Source organism: Misgurnus anguillicaudatus, unplaced genomic scaffold, assembly GCF_027580225.2.
Source record: "Misgurnus anguillicaudatus unplaced genomic scaffold, ASM2758022v2 HiC_scaffold_33, whole genome shotgun sequence".
NCBI classification, from domain to species: Eukaryota; Metazoa; Chordata; class Actinopteri; order Cypriniformes; family Cobitidae; genus Misgurnus; species Misgurnus anguillicaudatus.
This window is the reverse complement of record NW_027395283.1, coordinates 5,358,272-5,382,249: the sequence shown is the minus strand read 5'-3', so window position 1 is coordinate 5,382,249 and position 23,978 is coordinate 5,358,272. Positions and strand designations below refer to the sequence as shown.

Genomic DNA, 23,978 nt, shown 5'->3' with positions numbered 1-23,978 from the left:
ATTTGGATTTAGAGATAAATGAGCTGCGAGTCTTCAATGTTGTGCTGAACTTGAACACATTTCAGTTTAAGATGAAGTTAAAAACCCCAACAGTGTAGAAGAAGAGGAATCTTGTCAGTATTTACTTCAGTTTATGATCCTATGAGATTTCTTGCTCCTCTTACACTGACTGATAAATCGCTCTTATAGGAAATGTGTAGACAGAAGCTGAGTTAGGATGAAGATTTACCTCCAACACTTCAAAGTCAGATTTAGATAAAGTCACAGATCAGATCCTGTACTGAATAATCAACTCATACAGTTAAGAGGAAGCAGAGATGGGACCAAGTCACACATGTGCAAGTCTCAAGTAAGTCTCAAGTCTGAACCTTCAAGTCTCAAGTAAGTCTCAAGTATTTTTTGTCTTGGGCAAGTCAAGTCAAGTCAAGTCACAGGCTATATCAAGTCAAGTCAAGTCAAGTCCTGTAGTAGGTCAAGTCAAGTCCAAGTCAAGTCACCTTATTATTGTAATTTTACCTGCAGAATCTGATCTTAATAAAGTGAAAAGACAAGATATACAGTAAGTAACTATCAGCAAATTACAATAATTTGGATTTGCATTGTAAATACTCATGTTCAGTAAAATACATCATGGAATCAAACAAAATTGTAACTTCATAAATTATTTATTTTTCACTTCTGCCAACCTTGTTTGAAATGTTTGAAATTTTCAACATTGAGTCCATAAAACAAATAACAGCTTAATACCCAACAGACTCCTCTCTGAACACCTCCCTCTCTCTCTCTTTCTCTCTCTCTCTCTCAAACATAGTTCACGCACACACACACACGCACACACACACACACACACACACACACACACTCTCTCTCTCTCTCTCTCTTTCTCTCTCTCTCTCACACACACACACACACAAACACACAAGCTCTCTCTCTCACTCACACACACTCTCTCTCTCTCTCTCTCTCTCACACACACTTGTGTAATGCTCTGAATGCTCAAGGCTGCGCCCAGAAAAATGAGCGTGTCGCACCGCGTGCGCGTCTCTTCCGTTCGTGCGCCTACATATGAAATAACTAACTTGAGCGCGCAAAAGACGCTTACAAACTTACAAAAAGTAGCCAAGTCTCATACCGCTCAGATCAAGGGAAGTATTTAAAAAAAATCTAAATTATTTTGCCCACATTTGTCCCCAACACGGTATAATGACTCATCATTGATGAGGGTTAATGGCTACTTTAGCTATTATTACATTAGCTATCTACCAACTAACCAGACATTAAAAAAATGACAAGCACTTACTATGGCTCTTCAAATGACGGACAAAATTGGAGGTTGTCACGTGGCTGCCCGTGATTTTAATGTTGCATGTCTTGCAATGCACTGTTCGTCTTTTGAAATCTTGTTGAAGCCGAAAGCGATGACCCTCGGTACCCCTCCGGCTGACATGTTGATATCTGATCTAAGTGGGCGTGGCGTGCGTAAGGTACGAGAGCTGCATAGTGTCGTGATTCAGTCATGATAACGCCATTCTTAGCCTGCGCTCCAGCTGCGTCAACTTTATTTTTTAAAATTATTTATATATTTTATATTCAAACTGAAAACATGATGTGATTAACACTCAAGTCATTCAAGTCATCGTGTCTCAAGTCAAGTCAAGTCCCGAGTCTTTAACTTCCAAGTCCGAGTCAAGTCTCAAGTATTTTATTTTTTGTCAAGTCAAGTCACAAGTCACAAAAATAGCGACTCGAGTCGACTCGAGTCCAAGTCACCAAGTCACAAGTCCCCATGTCTGAGAGGAAGTGATGTCACTATTGTGTCTTCTTATTCACCAGCAGATCATACTGAAGATCAGACATCTTTACATCTTTATCACCAACTGTTGAAGAAAATGAAAGAGAAAGTCAATCAGATATGAGATCATCATCAGTGTCTGATGAAGAGACAGAAAAACAAACTATTAGTGCTGTCAGTCAGTGATAAAAAAGAAATCTTCAACATAATAAACATGTCAACAATCTGTTTATCACATACACATGAGCTACAACAATACAAAAACACATTTCATCTATTTCCTCTGAATATTTGATGTCAATGTAAGAGATGAATGTATTGATATGTATGTAGTATAATATAATGACACACTGACAGTTTTATGAGTTCACACACAAACAGTAAGAAAATGAAGGTGATGCTTTATTTTAAAAGTCCTGGAGGTTGACAGTCGTGTAAATAAAGAGAAACAGCATCAATGTCAAAGCTCGACAGAGAGTTGTGTGAAGTGTCCATCAGATTTTAAGAGTTGACTTTCTCTTCTTTTTTCTAATCTTCATCTCTATCATTTATCATCTGTACTTTGTGTTTATCTGTTGTGTATATATTGTGTTTGTGTTGTTATTTCTGTCTGTATTCTGATGATTTGATAAATAATGCTTAAAACATGAAATAAAAACCAAGTTGTTATAAAAAGAGCTTTAAGATGAACATCTAGTCAAGTGTGCATAACTATAGAGGTGTCGGCCTATCAAACAAACCCCATTAACAAACATCATATATAATGTGTAAGAAGAGTAAGATCACAGTATTAAAGTGCAACTTTCAGGTAACATTTTTTTGTGAGATAAATATATAACCTTGTATGAAAGTACCATATGAAAATTAAATGCGAAAGCAAAAAACATTTACAAAACTCTAAGCGCATAAATTTAGTAAAAAAGTTGAAATTTTCTAAGACCGCTCTCAAAATCCCTGTTTTTTTAACAACGCGTCATATTACGTAGTCAGAGGCGCTCGTCTGACAGGCTCTACATTGGCAGTGCTGCGGTTGTATTCAGCAACAGCAGTCGCAAATTGATGTGATTCTCCGTAGTTTCAATTTAGCATCGTCATGGTTAATAACTGTGTTAGTGGAGGTTTTACAAACTCCAGCCTGTCAGGACAATGAGTCCACAGGTTTCTTTTGAAGAATAAAGACCGCGCTATCTTCCGTGTCTGGGTGTGTTTAGCGCAGCACGGGGAAAGAGACAAGAGACGCGACTTCAGTTCAGCATGTGCTTACGAAAAACGCGGTGGTGTATAGCGTTCACGTTAGATCGGAGGATTATCATCCCGGCAATATGATGGAGTTAAACATTGGATGCCGAAGCAAGAACCACGTGAGGCCTGTGTTTTTGCCGCCGCGAGAAAACGTGATTCGATCACGGTCTCTCTGAGATGCAGCTCGAAGATAACGTGAAAACTATGCACAGTAAGTCTTGTTTTTTAAACATTTGCTACTACCAAATCATTTAACATAATGATTTCATTCAAGTTTCTTATAAATATGGAAATCAACTAACTGATAACCTTAGTTTGCAAATAGTATAACCATCAAATCGAGTTACATCTTATTTACTTTGTTTGCATAGCTAATTCGTAATTCGTTTTTTGTCATGTGGTGTGTTCATGTATGTACCTAAGAAGTGACATGCTGTTATACAATTATATAAAGGTGAATCTGTTTTAATTATAGTTGTCTAGCTACAGATGAAGATGCTTAGTATGATGAATCATCCTCTGTTGTCATGGACGAACCTGGCGATGTGTTATGGAGGAGGAAAAAACAAAAAAGACTCATCTGATGAGAAACCACTGCAAGAATCTCATCCTGTTCACACAAGTAAGACTTATTCATGTCTGTCAAAGTCAAAAATAATGTTTTTCTTTTTATTCAGGGCTGTTGGCAAGTTGTTTGCTAAAGCCAGCTGATGTCTGTTGTACCATAACCTGTATTTTTTGTTTTATATGCTATGGTATAGTAATTTTCTGCTTTTTATATACATCTTTTAGGTCTGTGCAGCATGCATGTATCAGCATTTTTGGTGACCAGTGACTTCTCTTCTGAGGGGGGTGAATTCCAAATGTGTGTTTGTTGTGACGTGTGTGAACCATGTGCATCATGCCTCTTGTCACAATACGTGCCTGCTGCACACGCGTTGAAAAGGTTTATGATAAAAAAGAAGCACTCATGTTCACAAAATACTCGCAAGACACTAACTTGACACTAAACTGTAATTACACAGGAGATTAAGTGAGTATCAGGCATACGTGAGCATATCTTTTATCATAAACCCTTTACATGCGTGTGCAGCAGATTTTGACATCACGTGTGATGCACATAAGTTTACATGACGCGCTGAACACATATTTTGAAATGACGAGCCACACACATGACGAGCTCAATGCATGTGACCAGCTTCGCAACATGCGCCCTCAAAAAAGAAGTCACCGGCCGATAATGACCCAGATCATCAAGATGTTAAAACTGTTTGGGCTTTAGAGCATCTTGTCAGCACCTTCTTCCACCATGTACACAATTTCTACCATCGTGAAGGCGTGGCAGAATGAGAGATTTGCAGTAAGCGGTTGTTTTTTGTTAAAAGATTGTAAATGTTTGAACAATAGCATTGTATATCGCTTTCAAAAAATAATATAAAGCTGACTCATCACCAAAACCATCAAAACCACTTTGACTATAATTTTTTTATCAGAACTGTATTACTTTGGTGTACACTGTTTACAGGGACAAATAAATTTAATCTATTTAAATATTCTGTTCTGGAATACTCCAGGTCACCACAGGCTCTACGAGAATGCAGCACTGTCCTGTCTTCCACTACACCTGCTCCCCTCTCCAGATCCACCCAGAGGATCAACAAGGATGAAGCTGTTGGGATCTATTAATCACATCATTCACAATTTAACACACTTCAACACATTATTATAATACCCGCACATATGATGGGAAAGATACTGAAAAATTGTTAAATGTTTTTAAATGGGTCAGATTGTATATCTTTTTTTCGGTGCTACATAAATAAAACTAAATCGAATTACAAATGCAGATCTACTTGGTATATATCTGATCTAAACTTCATAAACCAGTTTTTATACGGTAAGACAATTTGTGATTATTGTTTATTGATTGTCACAAAATGGGGGTATTCAAACCATTTATAAAGTCCTCCTTCCTCTGGAACCTGTCCTCGAATGGCTGACACATGCAGGTAAAGGTAAGTTCCTTAGACGCCCAGCGGATAACTTGCCTATGCTGTATTTAGTGGTATTGTTTGGAGATGGGAAAACTATTAATATTGTTAATTTGAATATTGACTAGTGCCAGCAAAAATTGTGACTTAGTCATGACCTCTAGGCAACTTGTAATTAAAACAAATTCATTAAGATTGTTTTAAAACAAATTTATTAAGATTGTTTTAACATTCAAATCTTTAGTTTACTGTTCATTTATACATGCATATTAAATAAATTAGTAATAAATAATCTCTGCCATAAACATACTCATTTCTACTGGCCTGGCCTGTAGCACATATGGGTTCAGACAGCTCACCTCTCCTGCGGTGATGACGAGCAACATCTGTATCACGTAACGTAAGTGTGGATGGATATTAACATAACTTATAAGCATTAAAAAGACAAAGTATCAATATTACCTTTGCTATTGCATGATATATGATAATAATCTGTACAATCTTGTGATCTGAGCACAGTATTACATCTCGCCAGATCACTGATCTCACCCAGACATCTGTCCTTTTCTCCTCACATAACACTTCAATTTGTCTCCTCTGACCGTTCTGTTTAATCCTGACCAGCCCCTGCACTCTTGGCTGCATAGCAAACTCATAATTGTATGGCTGTAGTTCGTCATACGAGTATGAATAAACATTTGCTCGTTCCTCAGCGTCCGAAGAACTGTCATTGCGATCCATCGTGCGCCTCTCGTGATGTCACTTCCGGTTTGGCGGTTTTTAGAGGCGGGTCTAAAATTTTCTTACAAAAATGACCCCAGAAGCCTAATTAGTGCATTTAGAAAAATATTTTTTTTTAAATCTATTTCCTACAGTATTTTTCTGTACTTTGAGGGAATGGGTGGTTTAACTTTCAAGTTGCTCTTTAAATCCTGGAGTGAACAAACTCAACATCACAGTTAGTAAACAGACTCAGACATTATATTGAATTCTTATTGTGTTGATCTGACAAAGCATCAAGTGTTGTTCATGTACACTTCATATTTTCTGTTTGTTGGGTTTAAAGGATACACAGCCTATAACAGCAGCAGATCAATTTACATTTATTTCTAATATTTATATTCTAGGATTTAAATGACACTGCATGAGTTTACTTTAAACATTTATTTAAAGCCCCACTGTGTAGGATCTACTCCCATCTAGCGGTAAAAATCTATATGACAACCAACTGATTATTACGCTCTAGCCCCCACCATTCGGAACGCTTTTTAACTAGTACGGTGGCCCTGTCATGCCAGGGTTAACATGGCTTCCAGTAGCTAAAGCTAAAGCAATGAAAAAAATGAACAATTTGCAATCGTGTGATCCGTCAAAGCACACAGATTTATGTTAAACATGTAAAAAGTCTGATTGTCATGATATGTCCGCTTAAAATCACATACAAAAAACAACCATAAACGTAGCTTAGACACTCATTTTTCATCCACGCGAGGAAAAATATCACAGGGGCTGTTACACTTGGTATTTAGATGTGTTTTCGTCGATCAGATCACAAGTGGACGAGAGAGACACATTACGTTTACACTTGGTGTTTAAATCCGTCTCTTTTTGTCCATTTTCGACCGCTTCTTTCCAGATTACTGAGGACGCTTGTAAAATGAAACGAACGACGCGCAGATCAGCGGCGTTTTATCAATGAAAGGCTAAAAATAGCGCTGTCACCGTGTGTTTGTGCTAGAGGTCAGAAAATATGAAAAACATTTATCTCAGTACCTCAGATTACATAAATGGGCGGAGAGACGGCGTATGGGTGTTCGAGCACACAAAACCACATGCGTGTTTACACTAACTGCATAACCATGCTATAGTTAGCCAAGGAACTATAAAACTTCAAGTTTACAACATAGACTGTATAGATGTAAACGAATATGCTGAATTACCTGTGGTGAAGATATAAAGTAACTTAGCAACTTCAGTGTCCATTGAGCCCCATCTTGGAAAACTAACTCCAATATTGACTTTGGTCTTGATGTTTTTCCTGTCGCGTTGTTGTTTAAAATCCCATTTCGCTTCCTTGGCGACTTGTTTTAATGTCCTCGAGAATATGTCTTCAACAGGCTTTCAAATCAAAGTATTAGATCGCAGGTTTATCACGGCGTGCGGCCGAAGGATTCAGTCTACGCAGGTCGCAGGCTGCATACGTCATCAAGCCTGGTTTATTTAAATTAACTGAGCATTACATTCGCAAGTCATAAGCATATTACATCAATTTACAATTAACTAAGAATAATTGTCAGCTTTATAATTGTTAATATTCTGAAAAAAGTCTGTCTTGATGACGTATACCGCCTACACATGCAACCTCCGTGCAACTAGCGTGAGTGTAGTCTGAAAGCGCGAAAGGCGGAGCTTGAATTTCAGGAATGTCCCTCGTCGGCGAATGTATTTCAAAGATGGAGGCACAACATGGATTCAGCCAGAGAGCGTTACGGCGGTATGTATTTTAAATAGCAGATTCTACACTTACGAGAATACTTTGATTAGTGGGGTGGAAGTAATTACACATGAATGAGCACATACTTTTGAAAGAATTCTTGCTAAGAATTAACTAAAAGAAGTACACAGTGGAGCTTTAAAGCAACACTAAAGAACTCTGGCTCTTTGCTCCCCCTACAGGTTAGAAGCGTAATTGTTCATTACCACTGTCGTAAATACTGCAGCATAGCTGGCTCTGATTGGATTGTAGGTCTGCCGTAAAGCAAGTTTTTGTAGTTTTCACTCGAACTACAGGACCACTACCCGACGGTTGGAAACTTCTTTAGTGCGGTTTTGGGCGATAGAGGGCTGCAAAGCGATTGTGAAAGTGCCATTCACCCTGTTTTGTGTGGATGAACCACTGAAACTTTTTTGGAAACGTTATTTTAAGGTAAAAAAAACTCTTTGGTGTTGCTTTAAATGAGCTCTACTTACTCTACTGTCTGTAGTTTATAATGTGGATCATATTTTAGATCAGAGATCATCTTCTTTCCTGAATCTGTGAGTTTATTCATAGACAGATCCAGATATCTCAGGTGTGATGAGTTTGATCTCAGAGCTGAAGTCAGAGCAACACAACCTTCATCTGTGATATCACACCATCTCAACCTGTAGAGAACAGAGACTTTATGTGAATTATACAAAACTAAATGTTCTAATCCACATGAACATTTCTTCATAAATCTGTATTGAGTTCATGACTCACACTTGTAATTCTCATCAGGTATTTGATGTAAAAATCTTCCTCTATTACAGGAGGAATATCAGCTGGAGATAACATAACTCTGATCTTACATTTAAAGATGTTAAAGTGTTTAAAGATCAATTTCACTCAATCTATAAAAACATTATTAATGTGTTTGTCAGTGTCAATGATGGATCAATGTTTTTAATCATCTTTATAAAAACAACACGACGAGGAGAAAAACTCTTCATACACAATAATATCAGCAAAGATTTCATCAAAGAAACACCAAACTACATTTTCTGACATTTTAACAGAGGAGTTTTGTTGCACGTTGTGAAGGAAATTGAAATGAATCATAACTAATTATAACTAACATGTCTTTTCCTTACAGGTTTGAACATTTGTACTGTATGCTTTTGACAACAAAATGTGTTGAAATAGAGAAAGTAAAAGTTGTTTGTATTGAATAATGTAAGACTTTACAATAAGGTTTTGATTGAATACATGATCTTATTTCCTCAAGTGTTTGTGTTCATAATGGACAAGATGTTGTGTGACTCTTGAGTGTTTGTCTTCTGTTGACACCCAGTGAGGATAAATGTCTTGTGTGTGTTGTCTGTAGATTCACCGGTTATGTAACTTAAGTCAGTAGAGGAAATCTACCACCACAACATAATTCATTTTAATTGTAAAATAATAACATAAAATGTTAATCTTTATATCTGTTTTTATCTCCACAGGTTGTGTTGTGGTGAAACACTGCCATACTTTCACTGGTCTGTGTGGGTCCTAACACCCCTGTATAGTGACGGGGACACTATACTGTCACAAAAGCACTGTCCTTCAGATGAGACGTTAAACCGTGGTCCTGAATCTGTGGTTGTTAAAAATATCCTTCGAAAAAGTACCCGTTGTCCTACTAATCATCCCTATATATACTGATTCTAATTGGCAATATCACTCTGTCTCCTCTCCACTAATAAGCTGGTGTGTGGTGGGTGTTCTGGTGCAATATGGCTGCCATCATATCATCCAGGTGGATGCTGCACATTGGTGGTGGTTGAGGAGAATCCCCCATTCATGTGTAAAGTGCTTTGAGTGCTGCAGAAAAGCGCTATATAAATGTAACAAATTATTATTATGAGACTGCTGATGTATCTGCTTACTGATCAGATCTCTCGTTGACTTTATATATCCTTTACATTTTAGTGTGCGTTTGTTTTTCATAAAGTTTATGTTTAACTAAACCTCAGTACATGTGTGACTATCAGAGAGATGATCTTACTCCAGTATCTCCAGTTTACAGTCAGGATTCTTCAGTACATCAGAGATCAGCTTCACTCCTGAATCTCTTAGATTATTCTGAGACAGATCCAGATGTGTCAGGTGTGATGGGTTTGATCTCAGAGCTGAAGTCAGAGCAACACAACCTTCATCTGTGATATTACACCAACACAACCTGTAGAGAACAGAGACACACAGTTTGTTCACACACAGATCAAATCTACAGTGAGTTGAATTTGTTTCTCTTCTGTCATCATTTAGTGTTTATGGACATTTTCATTTTAGTTTCATTTATGTGTGTTTGTGTTTTACTGAAACCAGGCCCGGATAAACACAGTGAAGTGCCCCAAGGTGACCAAAGTGCCCCCCCCCCCAAAAAAAAGTATACTGAATAATATACAACCCCAAAACAGAAAAAGTTGGGACACAGTAGAAATTGTGAGTAAAAAAGGAATGGAATAATTTACAAATCTCATAAATTTATACTTTATTCACAGCAGAATATAGATAACAAATTAAATGTTGAAAGTGATACATTTTGAAATGTCATGCCAAATATTGGCTCATTTTGGATTTCATGAGAGCTACACATTCCAAAAAAAGTTGGAACAGGTAGCAATAAGAGGCCAGAAAAGTTAAATGTACATATAAGGAACAGCTGGAGGAGGATCAATGTTTAGGAATAGGAATGTTGTCCTATTCTTGTCTAATACAGACTTCTAGTTGCTCAACTGTCTTTGGTCTTCTTTGTCTCATCTTCCTCTTTATGATGCACCAAATGTTTTCTGTGGGTGAAAGATCTGGACTGCAGGCTGGCCATTTCAGTACTCAGATCCTTCTTCTATGCAGTCTTGATGTTGTAATTGATGCAGTATGCGGTCTGGCATTGTCATGTTGGAAAATGCAAGGTCTTCCCTGAAAGAGACGACGTCTGAATGGGATCATATGTATCTAGAACTTGGATAAACCTTTCAGCATTGATGGTGCCTTTCCAGATGTGTAAGCTGCCCATGCCACATGCACTCATGCAACCCCAAACCATCAGAGATGCAGGCTTCTGAACTGAGCGCTAATAACAACTTGGGTTGTCACTGTCCTCTTTAGTCCGGATGAAATGGCATCTCAGTTTTTCAAAAAGAAGTACAAATTTTGATTCGTTGGACCACAGAACAGTTTTTCACTTTGCCACAGTGAATTTTAAATGAGCCTTGCCCAGGGAAAACGCCTGTGCTTCTGGATCATGTTTAAATATGGCTTCTTTTTTGACCTATAGAGTTTTAGCTGGCAGCGGCGAATGACACGATGGATTGTGTTCACTGACAATGTTTTCTGGAAGTATTCCTGAGCCCATGTTATGATTTCCATTACAGTAGCATTCCTGTATGTGATGCAGTGCTGTCTTAGGGCCCGAAGATCACCGGCATCCGGTATGGTTTTCCAGCCTTGACCCTTACGCACAGAGATTGTTCCAGATGATCTGAAACTTTGAATGGTATTATGCACTGTAGATGATGATAACTTCAATCTCATTGCAATTTTTCTCTGAGAAACTCAGAAAACTATTTTTCGCTGCAGCATTGGGGGAATTGGTGATTCTCTGCCCATCTTGACCTCTGAGAGACACTGACACTCTGAGAGGCTCTTTTTATACCCAATCATGTTGCCAATTGACCTAATAAGTTGCAAATTGGTCTTTCAACTGTTCCTTATATGTATATTTAAAGGAATAGTCTACCCTTTTGCCATATTAAACTATGTTATTACCTCAACCTAGACGAATGAATACATACCTATCTTTTTTCAATGCATGCACTGTACAGCGCGTTGTGAATATGTTCGCATTTAGACTAGCCCCATTAATTCCTATGGAACCAAAAAAAAAGTTTTATTTTGTGGCACCATACTTACTGGTATAACTCCTCATGTAACAGTCTTTAAATAGGGAAAACACGGATGTGTTTGGTGGCTTCCCTGTTTGGTACCATAGGAATGAATGGGGCTAGGCTAAATGTATTCTCATCTAGGCTATAATGTTGTTGGTGTTAATGTAGGCTAAAAGTTCTCCCGCTCTCTTTGTCTCTCATCTCTGCAATGTTTAATTTTAATTTTTTTTTAAAGTCTCCTCACGGTTCTGAGTGAGATGTGTTGACTTTACTCGGGCTGCATAAACCCATAGGTACAATCAACTGAGCGCATGGTGACATAAAACGATATACGCGTCATGCAAATGAGCGTTTAAAACCCGCACATTCTGTAGTTTTTGAGCCGGAGCCCTTGGTGCCCCCCATTGCCTAGGTGCCCCAGGGCACTCGCCCAATCCCGTCTATGGATAATCCGGCCCTCACTAAAACACATCAGAGAGATGTTAAAGGAAAATAAATTAATCAGTTTATGTCTAATTTCCATACCATTTTGTTTCATGTTTCACTTTCTGACTCTCACTTAAGTACACATAACAAAAAAGTTTATAATATGGACCATAAAATTGTTTAATTCTGTTTTTTTGTCAAAGCTAATTATTTCAGTAGCTCTATTTTAACTACATCCACCATCTTAATAATTGGCAAACATTTAGGTTACCTTCTAATAAGAGAAATTATATTTTTAAATTTCGCAAGAGCAGTGAATTCAGGTGTATGTTTGTCAGCGCGATATGCACACAGTTGTGCAGGTGTTGGACTGTGAGCGATGGGCGAGTACTAGAGCCCGACCGATATGCAGGGTTTTTTTTCGGGCTGATGCCGATACAGATATTAGGGAGTAAAAAAACACCAATAATGATATGACGGCCAATGTTCTTTGTGTATATTATAGTAAAGTACACATATATCACAGTATATTATACTACAGTATAGGGCTGGAACGACGCGTCGACGTAGTCGATTACGTAATTACGTCGATTTGCCGGAAATGCGTCGATGCGTCGCATTGTTTACGTTTTCAAATGAAGGCGGCTTCAGCTCCGACCGGATAATACAAGTGTTATACCAAACAGCCAGAACGTGATCAAAAGTGTGGGAATACTTTAAGCAGAGACCAAATAAAACACATACTGTGTAAAACTGAAATGGCATACCACAGCAGCGCAACATCTGTGCATGATCATCTTAAAAGAAAACAACATGGAGCTCTCCGACCTCAGAATGACGCGACGGCAGCGTAAGTATTTGAATTTTTACAGTAAGTTTTTATACAACAATAGAATCAATGCAGGCACATATTGTGCTTAATACAGCTGTGTTTACATCTTAGTTTAATACGAGCTGCGAGACGCCTGACAGACACGACATTGCATCGCATCTGGGCAGTATGTTGAAACATTAAATAAAGAGCGGGACATGTTTAACTTTTTATATTAAGAAGTTATGAAATAATAAGTTACTGTTACACTGAGATAGGCATGTGCCCGCGTGCACTGAAAGCCAGCTGGCAGCGCGGAGTTCCCATAGCTTATTTTTTTTGCTATGTGCGCAGATATTATAAAAGCTCGTCTCGTTAGGTATTCCTGACATGCGTTTATTTAAAGTAACAGCAGCGTAAACGCCGTTTATAAAATATTAGAAGATCATACTAACTAAATTTGTATTTACCCGAGACTTAAGAAAAGTTAAATGTTAAAGTTGATGCTAAATGAGAATGCAGTAACGTTACTACTGATAGTAATAATATTAACAGTAATAATATAATGGTTACATTTTATAATAAGGGTTCATGAATCACAATGAACTTATTTTTACTTCAGTCTGAACTAATGCTGAGTAAATGCATGTACTAATCATAAACTAATGAAGAGTCATCATTAAGTACAACATGACATGTTTTTTAGTTAATGTATTAATAAACAATGATTTCATGTGAGTCATTTTGTAGTTAATGATGACTCTTCATTAGTTTATGATTAGCACTAGGGCTGGAACAATAAAGAGCGGGACATGTTTTTATATTAATAAGGAGTTATTATTCAGTTTGATTTATTTTTATTTTACTTCTTTAATATTAATATATTTTATTTGTTTAAGGTGAATAATGCCCCTTTTGCACTGTTTATGTTAGGCTGAATTAATGTTGGACTTGTTTTTATGTGATTTGTTATATTTTCCTTGGCACTGGCACTGTTTGTGTATTTGTTTAATTGAGAAAATGCTTCAATAAAATGTTGGCATTAATAGCAGATGTTACATTTATTATTTGTAAAAAAATCTTTAGACTATTCGATTAATCGAAAAAATAATCGATAGATTAATCGGTTGAAAAAATAGTCGAAATTTGCAGCTCTACTACAGCACTGTACATAAAATACACTATAAACATGAATAGAATATACTGTATATAAATAAATAAAAACATTTCCAGTGATTTTTATGAGGCTATCCAAAATGAGTGTGATATCAGTGCACTAAACAGTAAATTTGACATAACTTTAACACACACACACACACACACACACACACACACACACACACACACACACACACACACACACACACACACACACACACACACACACACACACACACACACACACACACACACACACACACACACACACACACACACACACACACACACACACTCACACACACACACTCATATATATAAGTTAGCAAGTTAGCAACTTATTGTTAAGTAGACAATGTTTGACTGACAACATACTGATCTAATATTTAATGTACTACACAATGTTTTTATAACGCAAACCCACAGTGTTCAGCGCGGACTTTAGACTTTTATAAAACTAAAGCGTCTGCTTTATGCCTCTTTCAAATTGCGTGAGCTTATGTAATCAATTGCTTTGAAGTGAGCATGTTTAGTAATAACACAAGCAGCTGTAATCTTAGATACTGTAATATTAGTGCATGACTGCGCGTCAGTTTAAACGCGTCATTTCTCCGTCTCACAACAAAAGAGACAGATTATTAACAGCAAGTGTAAACGGGAATGTGCCTCTCTCGTCCACTTATAATCCAATCAACCAAAGCGTTTCTTAATACCAGGTGTAAAAATGTTGTGAAGACACCGCATGACTGCCGCCTGAACTGAGAGATCACTGACTGAAGTGAAAGGGAAACAAGTAATTACAAAACAATAAATCGGTCAGGCTCTAGTGATTCCTCATTTTAATTGCATTATTGTGTGAGAATGATGATTCGTATAATATTTGAGCCTTTGTCTGGTTTGAATTTTGGAGAAACACCAGGGGCCTCATTTATCAAGCGTGCGTACAAACAGAAGTGTGCGTAAAGTGTGCGTAGGAACAGTTTTACGCAAAGTGTGGAATTTATGAAATTGCACTTATACGTAGAAATGTGTGTAAATATACGCACACCTCTGAGTATACGTACGCAGAACATCTTGTGGTAGAATAGCGATACTACACAGGACCGTCCATCCCCAGCGTTAAAAGAACACTTTGTCTATTTATTATCCACCCCCAGGTGTTAAAAATTATTACTGTTTAAGTAACTGAAAATCAGCGTTGAAGTTAATTAATGAAATTAGTGTCTAACCCTATGTAAGAAAGCTCCGTTAAATGCTTGACACAGTGGAATGGCTTATCTTGCAATATTGGAAGACTTGGCAAATCATCCATTCCGTCGGGAGCGCGTTTTCAAAGATCGCGCCGATGATGCTGGTTATGTGGCTGTCCAAGAAAAGTTCTGTCATTGTCTGTCCTCCTCCAGTTGAACTGATTTCACGTCGGTGTGCTGTGACGCAGGTTTTTTTTTTTGGCTGATAATTTAATGTCAAACCCTTTTTTTATTTCTAGAAATGTTCTCATACCCAACGGAATTAAACTCACTGGTAACATGTTCTCATGCAGATTTGTTTTCTTTTGTTAGTCATTCCTCCCGCACTAAGTGAACCAAACAGTGTATGTGTTATTAGGATTTCACCTCATCCACCAGTAACTCAATTTCTGTGTCGGTAAAGTTCCTCTTTTCCGCTCTCTTTGGCATTATTGCGGTGAGGGAAAAGCACAACCACGTGACTTATAACGGGAGGTGTTGTCACCATATATGGTTCATTGGAGACGTTTTGGAATGCAAATGACCATGAGCGTGCACAAGCATGGTGCTTAAGAACAAATGGGATTTATCATAAAGGATTAATTACTGATGTGCATACGTACCACGTGCGCACGTTTGATAAATCCCGATTTTTTTGTACTTAGGCACATTTTAAATTTCATTCGTATGTACAAATATAGAACATTTTCTACGCAATGTTGATAAATGAGGCCCCAGGAACTTATGTATAGTTCACAAAATCGTTTCAATGCATTTCCTTTACTAAGACATCTCATGCCATTGTGGATAAGCAAGTCATCAGTGAGCCGACGTATCAGACAACAACTGACGGAAAAGGCGGTGTTGTAAGCTGGAAATACATCAAATAAAGTTAAAACAGCCATAGAATCAACTCATAACTGTAGGGCCCGTTATATAACTAAACTACATTCATTCTAGAGATGTCTTTTCACACAAGACTACATGAAGAGCCGGATCAAATTACCTCAGGGGCCGGTTTTGGCACATGGGCTGCCAATTGAATAGCCCTGACAGGGCCGCCGTAGGGGGGGGGGGGGGGGGGTTAGAACGGTTCTAAGGGCCCATGAACTTTTGAGGGCCCCAGCCAAGGACTGTGCCGCACACGCAACCCCCTTAAAGAGTAACTAAACCCTAAACCAACTTTTTTTAGTTACTGATCTGTAAGAATGATGGTTTATTAGTGCTGTTCATTGATTTTAGTACGTTTTTTGACATTTGGATATAAAGTGTTTCAATACTACAATATATGGTCTAAAAACATCTGAGTGCTGCCCTCTTCAGGTTGAACGGTGGCTACTGCAGTTGAATTTTCCTATTGGATGTTGGGTCCAAAAAATTAACTCATGACGTAAGCAGGTTCAAGATCACCACGCCCTTGTTATGATCTCACACACTTTGTACGAGCTTAGTTCGTCCCCATCTCCGTTGGGATCTGCCCACTTTTCTTGCATTTTTCAAATATTGCCAGTGGGTGGAGTCAGGCTCTGACCATGGGTTTAGTTATGCTTTAAACTGAGCCCTCTTAGCTCCGCCCCGTCTTTACTCTGCGTTTTAGCGCCGTCTTCAATCTACGGTCTCACAGTGAGCGTGAACTTCACAAGAGAGCAAGGTGTGTGTATTTAATGCTAATTTCTATGATATCTGCATATTTGCGCTTCTTTACTATAAATGCAGTTTACACAATGTGCCGCTGGAGCAATACAATGAAGTTTTCTTTCCACTGTAAAGTCTTCGCTCTGTTCACCCCAGTTTAAAAAACACAAGGTGATTTACGTTCCCTGTTTTATGTTATGATTCTAACGCGAAGTCAGCCTTTATAAGCTGTTTTAATTGACGTAGCCCGTATAACCTAATTAACATAAACTAGAAATGCGATCGGTTACACACTAATTTTGTAACGCAATATGCCAAGGAAGTATTTTTATGCAGTCGTAAATCGAGTTGATTGTGATAAAACTGAAATGCAACTAAGGCTAAACTAGTCCAGTTATGTAGTAAAGCTTCTCAACTTGCAACAGGTTTAAGAAATCAATGGAAATCTATGTCATAATCTGCTATAGTTGTCATTCATTTCATTTTAGAGGCCCGTTGATTAAAAAACAGTCTGAAGAATCATTTAATAACAGTATATTGCTGTTTTCTTAAAGAGTAACTAAACCCTAAACCAACTTTTTTTAGTTAATGATCTGTAAGAATGGGGGTTTATTAGTGCTGTTCATTGATTTAAGTAAGTTTTTTGACATTTGGATATAAAGTGTTTACAATATATGGTGTAAAAACGTCTGAGTGCTGCCCTCTTCAGGTTGAACGGTGGCTACTGCAGTTGAATTTTCCTATTGGATGTTGGGTCCAAAAAATGCCTCGTGATGTAAGCAGGTTCAAGATCACCACGCCTTGTTACGATCTCACCATACACTTATGCTGAGTCCCAATTCGCATACTATCCATCCTAAATAGTATTCGAAACTAGAATTAGTACGTCCCAAATCGTAGTATGTTGAAATGAGCACTTTGTTTGTATTCAAATAAAATGTAAGCTGTTCGCTAATCAAACTTTCTAAGATCTTAGATAAAACACAAAGCTTCAAAATTGGTCTATAATTATCTAACACCACAGGATCTCCCCCTTTTAATAAAGGTAATACAAAAGCGGATTTCCAAATTTCCGGAACAACACCAGTATTTAGTGAAAGATTAAAAATATAAGTTAACGGGGAAGTTAAAATATCTGCAGCTAGTTCTAAAAAGAAGGGGTCTACTTGATCAGGGCCATGATGACTTATTTGTGTCCAACAATCTGAGTGCTTTATAAACATCTAAACTCCTGAATTGTTTAAACCTAAACTCCTCCTTTTTTAAATGACTTTCTGCATTTATAAAATCTGAGTTACAAACCATACCTGTTTTATTTTGAGTGTCAAACAAAGCACAAGATGCAACAAAATGTTTGTTAAAACAATTGAGCATCTGCTCTTTATCTGAAATACTATTGGAATCCATTTTTACACGTGAAGGAAAACTAGAGCTATTTTTACCATCTCTTAACAATTTTATACTCTGCCAAAATTTCTTCGGATTATTTGACCTAGCAGTGTTCGCAATAAAATAATCAGCCTTAGCTTTTCTAATAGCAGATCCAATCTGAGCATGAGTCGGATTGTCTTGCTGTAGCCCAAGCAACATAACGCTCACGAATAAGAGCAGATAGTGTTTCAGAAAACCAGGGGTTATCTCTACCTTTAACTCTGAATTTTTTAAAAGGGGCGTTCTAATTAATAGACAACATTAAACTTTCATAAAAATATTTCCAAGCGGACTCAACATCCGGAATGACGTAAATCCTGTCCCAGTTATACAGTGCTAAATCAAAAAGAAAACCTTGCTCACTAAAATGCCGCAAACATCGTCTTGTAATAATACGAGGCTTATACTTTGGTAACTTAGTATCTCTAACTGTAGCAATGAAGCAATGATCACTAACATCATTAGCAAATACTAAGGCTGAAGAGTTCTTATGGGGGGTGTTACTAAAAATTAAATCAATCAATGTGGACTTTTTAGGATCCTTCAAGTTTGGTCTGGTAGGAGTCTCTACTAACTGAAAGAGATTCAACGTATCACAGATTGCTTTAAAACTATCAGATACCGGCTGTAACCACTTCACATTAAAATCACCCATAAGTACTAACTCCTTATAATTCAAAGAGGCCACTGCATGCATTAAAGAGGAAATAGCATCATTGCTAGCTGATGGAGGTCTGTAACATCCAACTAAAGTAAGATGCAAAGTTTTAGAAACAATAAGATTCAAGGCTAATAATTCATGTTTGTTTACAAAACCGACTCAGAGAGTAGCTGTGAGACTTCAAATCTGTCCTTAACATAAACAGCTACCCCCCCTCCCCTTTTTGGTCTATCAGCCCTATAAACAGTATAACCATCTATGCCTATGGTTTTATCTGAAACCGTCCTATTAAGCCATGTTTCAGATATTACTTAAACATCAGGGCTTGTATTTAATACCCAAATACGCACTATATCCAATTTTGGGAGCAGACTTCTCGCATTCATGTGAATAAAACCCAGACCCAGCAGATGAGCTTAAAAAAGTGGAGTACTTCACCATGCAATATTCAGTTTCTGTATAAAAATGCATGAAATCATCAAACACAAACACAGTTCCTCTTTTAAATCCGCTTAGAAAAGCGCTACATTTTATTTTGTACCACCAAACTTGCTCGTATAACTACTCGTCTTAAATAGGAAAAACGTTGATGTGTTTAGTCACTTCTAACTTTATCTCTAAATGGTACCATTGAATGAATGGGGCTAAGCTTAATGCTATCGAAGCGTCGCAGCGCGCTGCAGCGCTTACGTGCACACACACAGATGATAGAGGGATGTATCAACAATTCTTAGTTAAGGTAATAACATAGTTTAATATTGAAAAAGAGTAGACTATTCCTTTAATGCTATTTAGTAGAAATCAGATTATTAATGTGACAGCTATAGTTTGAAGTAGCTCTTTATCTCTTCTAGACATACACTTTTCACATGCAAATCTTTGTTACAATGTCATTGGTGTGTGTAACAGCTCAAGTATACAGTATGTCACTGAGACTGTCTGTGAAAATCAGACTAAAGCCTCAAATCTTGTTGTGAGATAAAAAGCATCACAGTTTAATTTCAAGCATTAATTTCACTATGATTTCAATCGCTGACATGACATTACTCAGTCAACATTAACTCTTTCCCCGCCATTGACGAGATATCTCGTCAATTAAGAGAAAACGCTTCCCCGCCAATGACGAGAATTTCCGTCTTTCCGCAATACCGCTATTGTCCACCAGGTGGCCCTTCCGCAACTATTGAAGTATTGCCCTATGGCAAGAAGCTGCATGTCCGTGTCTGTTTTAAAGATCGCTTTGAATGGGATCTCTATGAAAAGTCCGTCACAAAAATGGAATTATCTCTGCTTTTTGCTCAAAATGTGGTGTTTTTGATGAAACTTACCCATATTCAAAAGCTGATTACAAAAGAACTACTTTTTGTTTGAAAGCAGAGGGTCTGTTCTTTCATTTGGTATATTGTATGTTTATATATTTGAAGAAGAACATTTTCTGGAAGGCATTAAACTTTTGTGAAAATCATTTACATTTTAATAGACTTAGTTTTTGTATTCATGTTTTTTCTTGACTCTTCAGGTTGTTTATCACACAACTATAATGATATTCAACCTTATGAGTGTTGTACAAAGATCCTGAACCTGATAGTTTGAGATGAAATAGTTTTACAGTGGAGTTTATGTGAAAACACACTATACTCTCATAATCATGTTAAATTATTAGTCAAGTCATTATTAGAGATGATCTTACTTCAGTATCTTCAGTTTACAGTCAGGATTCTTCAGTACATCAGAGATCATCTTCACTCCTGAATCTCTTAGGTTATTATCATACAGATCCAGATGTGTCAGGTGTGATGGGTTTGATCTCAGAGCTGAAGTCAGAGCAACACAACCTTCATCTTTGATATTAAAACCATACAACCTGTAGAGAACAGAGACACACAGTTTGTTCACACACAGATCAAATCTACAGTGAGTTGAATTTGTTTCTCTTCCTGTCATCATTTAGTGTTTATGCACATTTTCATTTTAGTTTCATTTATGTGTGTTTGTGTTTTAATGAAACACATCAGTGAGATTTACAAGTAAATGCACTTTATCAGTTTATGTTTATATTAATGGTCTGATTTACATAACATTTTACTTTTTCTCATCATAATTTAATTTTAATCTTTTATGTTTGTAACTGTCAGTAACATTTAGTGCTGAGATGAATAAACTCAACTTCAGTTATCAAAACCATTACTGAGATTAAAATCCTATAAATCCATTACAGATGTTATGATCTCTATATAGTCTCACTATAATCTATCAGTCAATATTGATTTAAAGATAATGGTGTATTAGTTTTAAATGTCATCATGGTTCAGACTCTACATACCTGTGAAATATACTGTAGTTACTAAATAAACTCTAGTAAAATCACTCAGATCAACTGATATATCTGCTGCTAATCACTGGATTTACATTTTAATAGACTTAGTTTTTGTATTCATGTATTTTTCTTGACTCTTCAGCCTGTTTATCACACAACTATAATGATATTTAACAGGGGCGGAGCGGGGGGGTGGCTTTTGGGGCTCGAGCCCCGAATGTTTTGTCAAAAGCCCCGAATCTTTTCAGATCTGTAAAATGAATTCATCCAGGACGCTAGGTGGCGGCACTCAGCTTTAACTCTCCGGTCCCCCACTCAACTGAAAATGAATAAGAGATGCGTGTGAAGGCAAAATAATATGCTGAATCTCCCAACAGTAAACGCATTTTCAAAGTGTCTTTATTATTACAGTGCCTTCGTTATTACTGTAAGTGTATATTTATAGTTATGTGATGTAAATACTGTTAAATAGCGTCAACTGATATATTATCTGCATGGCTAACGTCTAACTTACTGTGGTGCTCTGGTCTAGTCTGCCTCATTGGTCATTGGTAACGTTGTATTTAAAGTACATTTAATAACAGTGAATTAAAACTTTGAAAAAACTTGCTCATTGTTGCATATATACTTTTTTATAGATGGATATACGATTTATATATTTAAAGACGTCAGAAGTAAGAAGGTGAGAAAGTATATAGTTAGTTAGGTAGCTTATGTTTTGTCCATATGCATTTGAAATTCACAATGATTTTACCTCAGAAATACATTGATAGACAGTTATAAAATGTGAATCCCCAATCTCTTACATTAAAATATCCTTATGTGTGATAACTGTCAGCAAGGCCGCCTTAATGCACGGGCTTACCTGGGCTGAAGCCCAGGGGCCTCCCAAGTTCAAGGGCCTCCCAAGTTTGCGTTCATGATGAGCTGAAAAGGTCATATTGTTTTGTAACTTGTCAGGTTTTCTGTCAATCACTCTAATTGCACGTTTCATGGCTGCTGATTGGTCCGTTGTAACTCAACGTGAAATAAAATGTCAGACGTAACATATTTTTTATTCCGCGTAATGTAATTAAGTGCGCGTTGTCAACTTGACATTCCTGCACGTTAGACTGAGTGTGACAGAGAAACGGGAAATAATCCACCAACAAATGAAAGAGTAATTTCTGAAATTTCGTAATAAGCACTAGTGAGGTGCAGGTCTCTCTCTCTTTCGTGCGCGCGCTCGCTCGTTCGCTCTCTCTGTGCTCCTGCAGCTGTCTGGCATGCAGAAGTCATCCAACCGTGCGCAAGAAACTGTGCCGCTAAATTAGGAAAGGAGTTCCCGCACATAATGCTGTTAGTTGTTATAAAGTTTAAGTTTACTCGCGTTTATATCAGTGACGCGTGCATAGCTGGAGCGATGTAGTTTGACGCGACGTTAGCTCAGTACACACATCTGTTGGTAGAAAGACGAGAAAGAGACGCAACTGTAAAGGTGCAAGTCTAAGAAAGTAAAGAGCGACAAGACCATCTGAAATGATCATCCCCTGATAGCACCATTATAATCTCATTATCTCAAGATCTTATATACAGGTATGTTCCCTGTCTGTGTTGTGCATATTCATACTTGGTCGTTTTACATGCTTATGTATGCATAAATACTAAATACAATGCATGCTATATCTTCAATAGCCTACAAAATAAATAAATGATTAAAAAACAAGATTCTGTCTATAAAGACTTATCTTTTGTTATCATTAATGCATTTAACAAGATTCTGTCTATAAAGACTTATCTTTTCTTATCATTAATGCATTTTCACTTTAAAACTAACTTTAACTTATTATATTTTTAAAACTGTGGTGAGCATTTAGTTAGTGAATGGCAATTTTCTGCAAATTTTTATATTCCAAAAACTATATAAATATAAAGCTTATAAACATATAAACTTTCACACATTTTGGTTTTATTATCACCACATGTTGCTGTGTGTGGTTGTTAAATAAAGTGTCTTGTGTTTATGCTCAAGTAGGCTCAGTGATATTAATAACAATATTATGGTGTTTTCTGGCTCAAAGAGGGTATGTAGATTACATAGATATTACACTTAAAAAAAAATTAGACCATAAATCGAGGGGAAGGGGGGCCTACAAAACCTCTTAGCCCCGGGGCCTCACATTAGGTTAAGGCGGCCCTGACTGTCAGTGCAAATAGGAAGAGAGGAGGGTGGAGAGAGATCACAGACAGACAGATAGACAGAAAGAGAGAAAGAGAGAGAAACGCTTCCATAAGCAGGTGAGAAATTGTTCTGTCAATGAAGTCAAATTTTTTTATTCTTATGTAGCTTTATAGTTACTGGATTAGCCTTCAGCAAACATGTTTGCCTATTTTTGGATAAGAGAAGTTAAAGTATCATTGTCAAAATTTGTTATGTTGCAGTTTCAAAATGACAATACCAGTGTTGGGTAAGTTACTCAAAAAAGTAATTAATTACTAGTTACTAATTACATCTTCAATCATGTAATTAAATTACTTTACAAATTACTCCAAAAAGTATTTAATTATTACTAATTACTTTCTAAATCCTATTTAGTACATGATACAAGGATAGGCTTGAAATGGCTCGAAGAAACAATATATAAAAGTACATCAATTATTCTGGTCCCACTTTAGGGTTCATTTCTCTCTATTAATTAACTATTAACTACTCCAACTACTGCTTATTAATACTAAAGTAATTGTTTATTTTAAGTATTTGTAGAAATGGGGAGGGTTAAGGGTGTAGAATAAGGTTTTGCAGAATCAAGCATTAATATGTGCTATTTAAGTAGGCCTACTAAAAAACAGTCAACATCTCAGTAATATTAATGCTAATAATCAACCAGTTAATATTGAGAATTGTAAACTAAAACC

General features: G+C 37.0%; 1 protein-coding gene and 1 long non-coding RNA gene across 3 annotated transcripts in view; one reads left to right on the top strand and one right to left on the bottom strand.

The window, feature by feature from the left end:
- The window catches only part of LOC129438991 (protein NLRC3-like), a 267,541-nt gene that overhangs the window by 165,248 nt on the left and 78,315 nt on the right, over positions 1-23,978 (bottom strand). The window contains exons 6-7 of the mRNA XM_073865735.1: positions 20,457-20,630; positions 9,534-9,707 (exon numbers count right to left, since the gene is read on the bottom strand). Coding sequence (XP_073721836.1) covers positions 9,534-9,707; positions 20,457-20,630 — 348 coding nt within the window. The remainder of the gene's footprint in view (positions 1-9,533; positions 9,708-20,456; positions 20,631-23,978) is intronic.
- On the top strand, positions 2,589-5,948 carry LOC129451952 (uncharacterized). Of its 2 annotated transcripts, XR_012368743.1 has the most exons (4): positions 2,589-3,245; positions 3,510-3,656; positions 3,827-4,394; positions 4,609-5,948. It is a non-coding gene; the product is annotated as an uncharacterized lncRNA (long non-coding RNA). The 2 variants fall into 2 exon arrangements; XR_012368742.1 differs by having other exon boundaries at positions 2,589-3,656.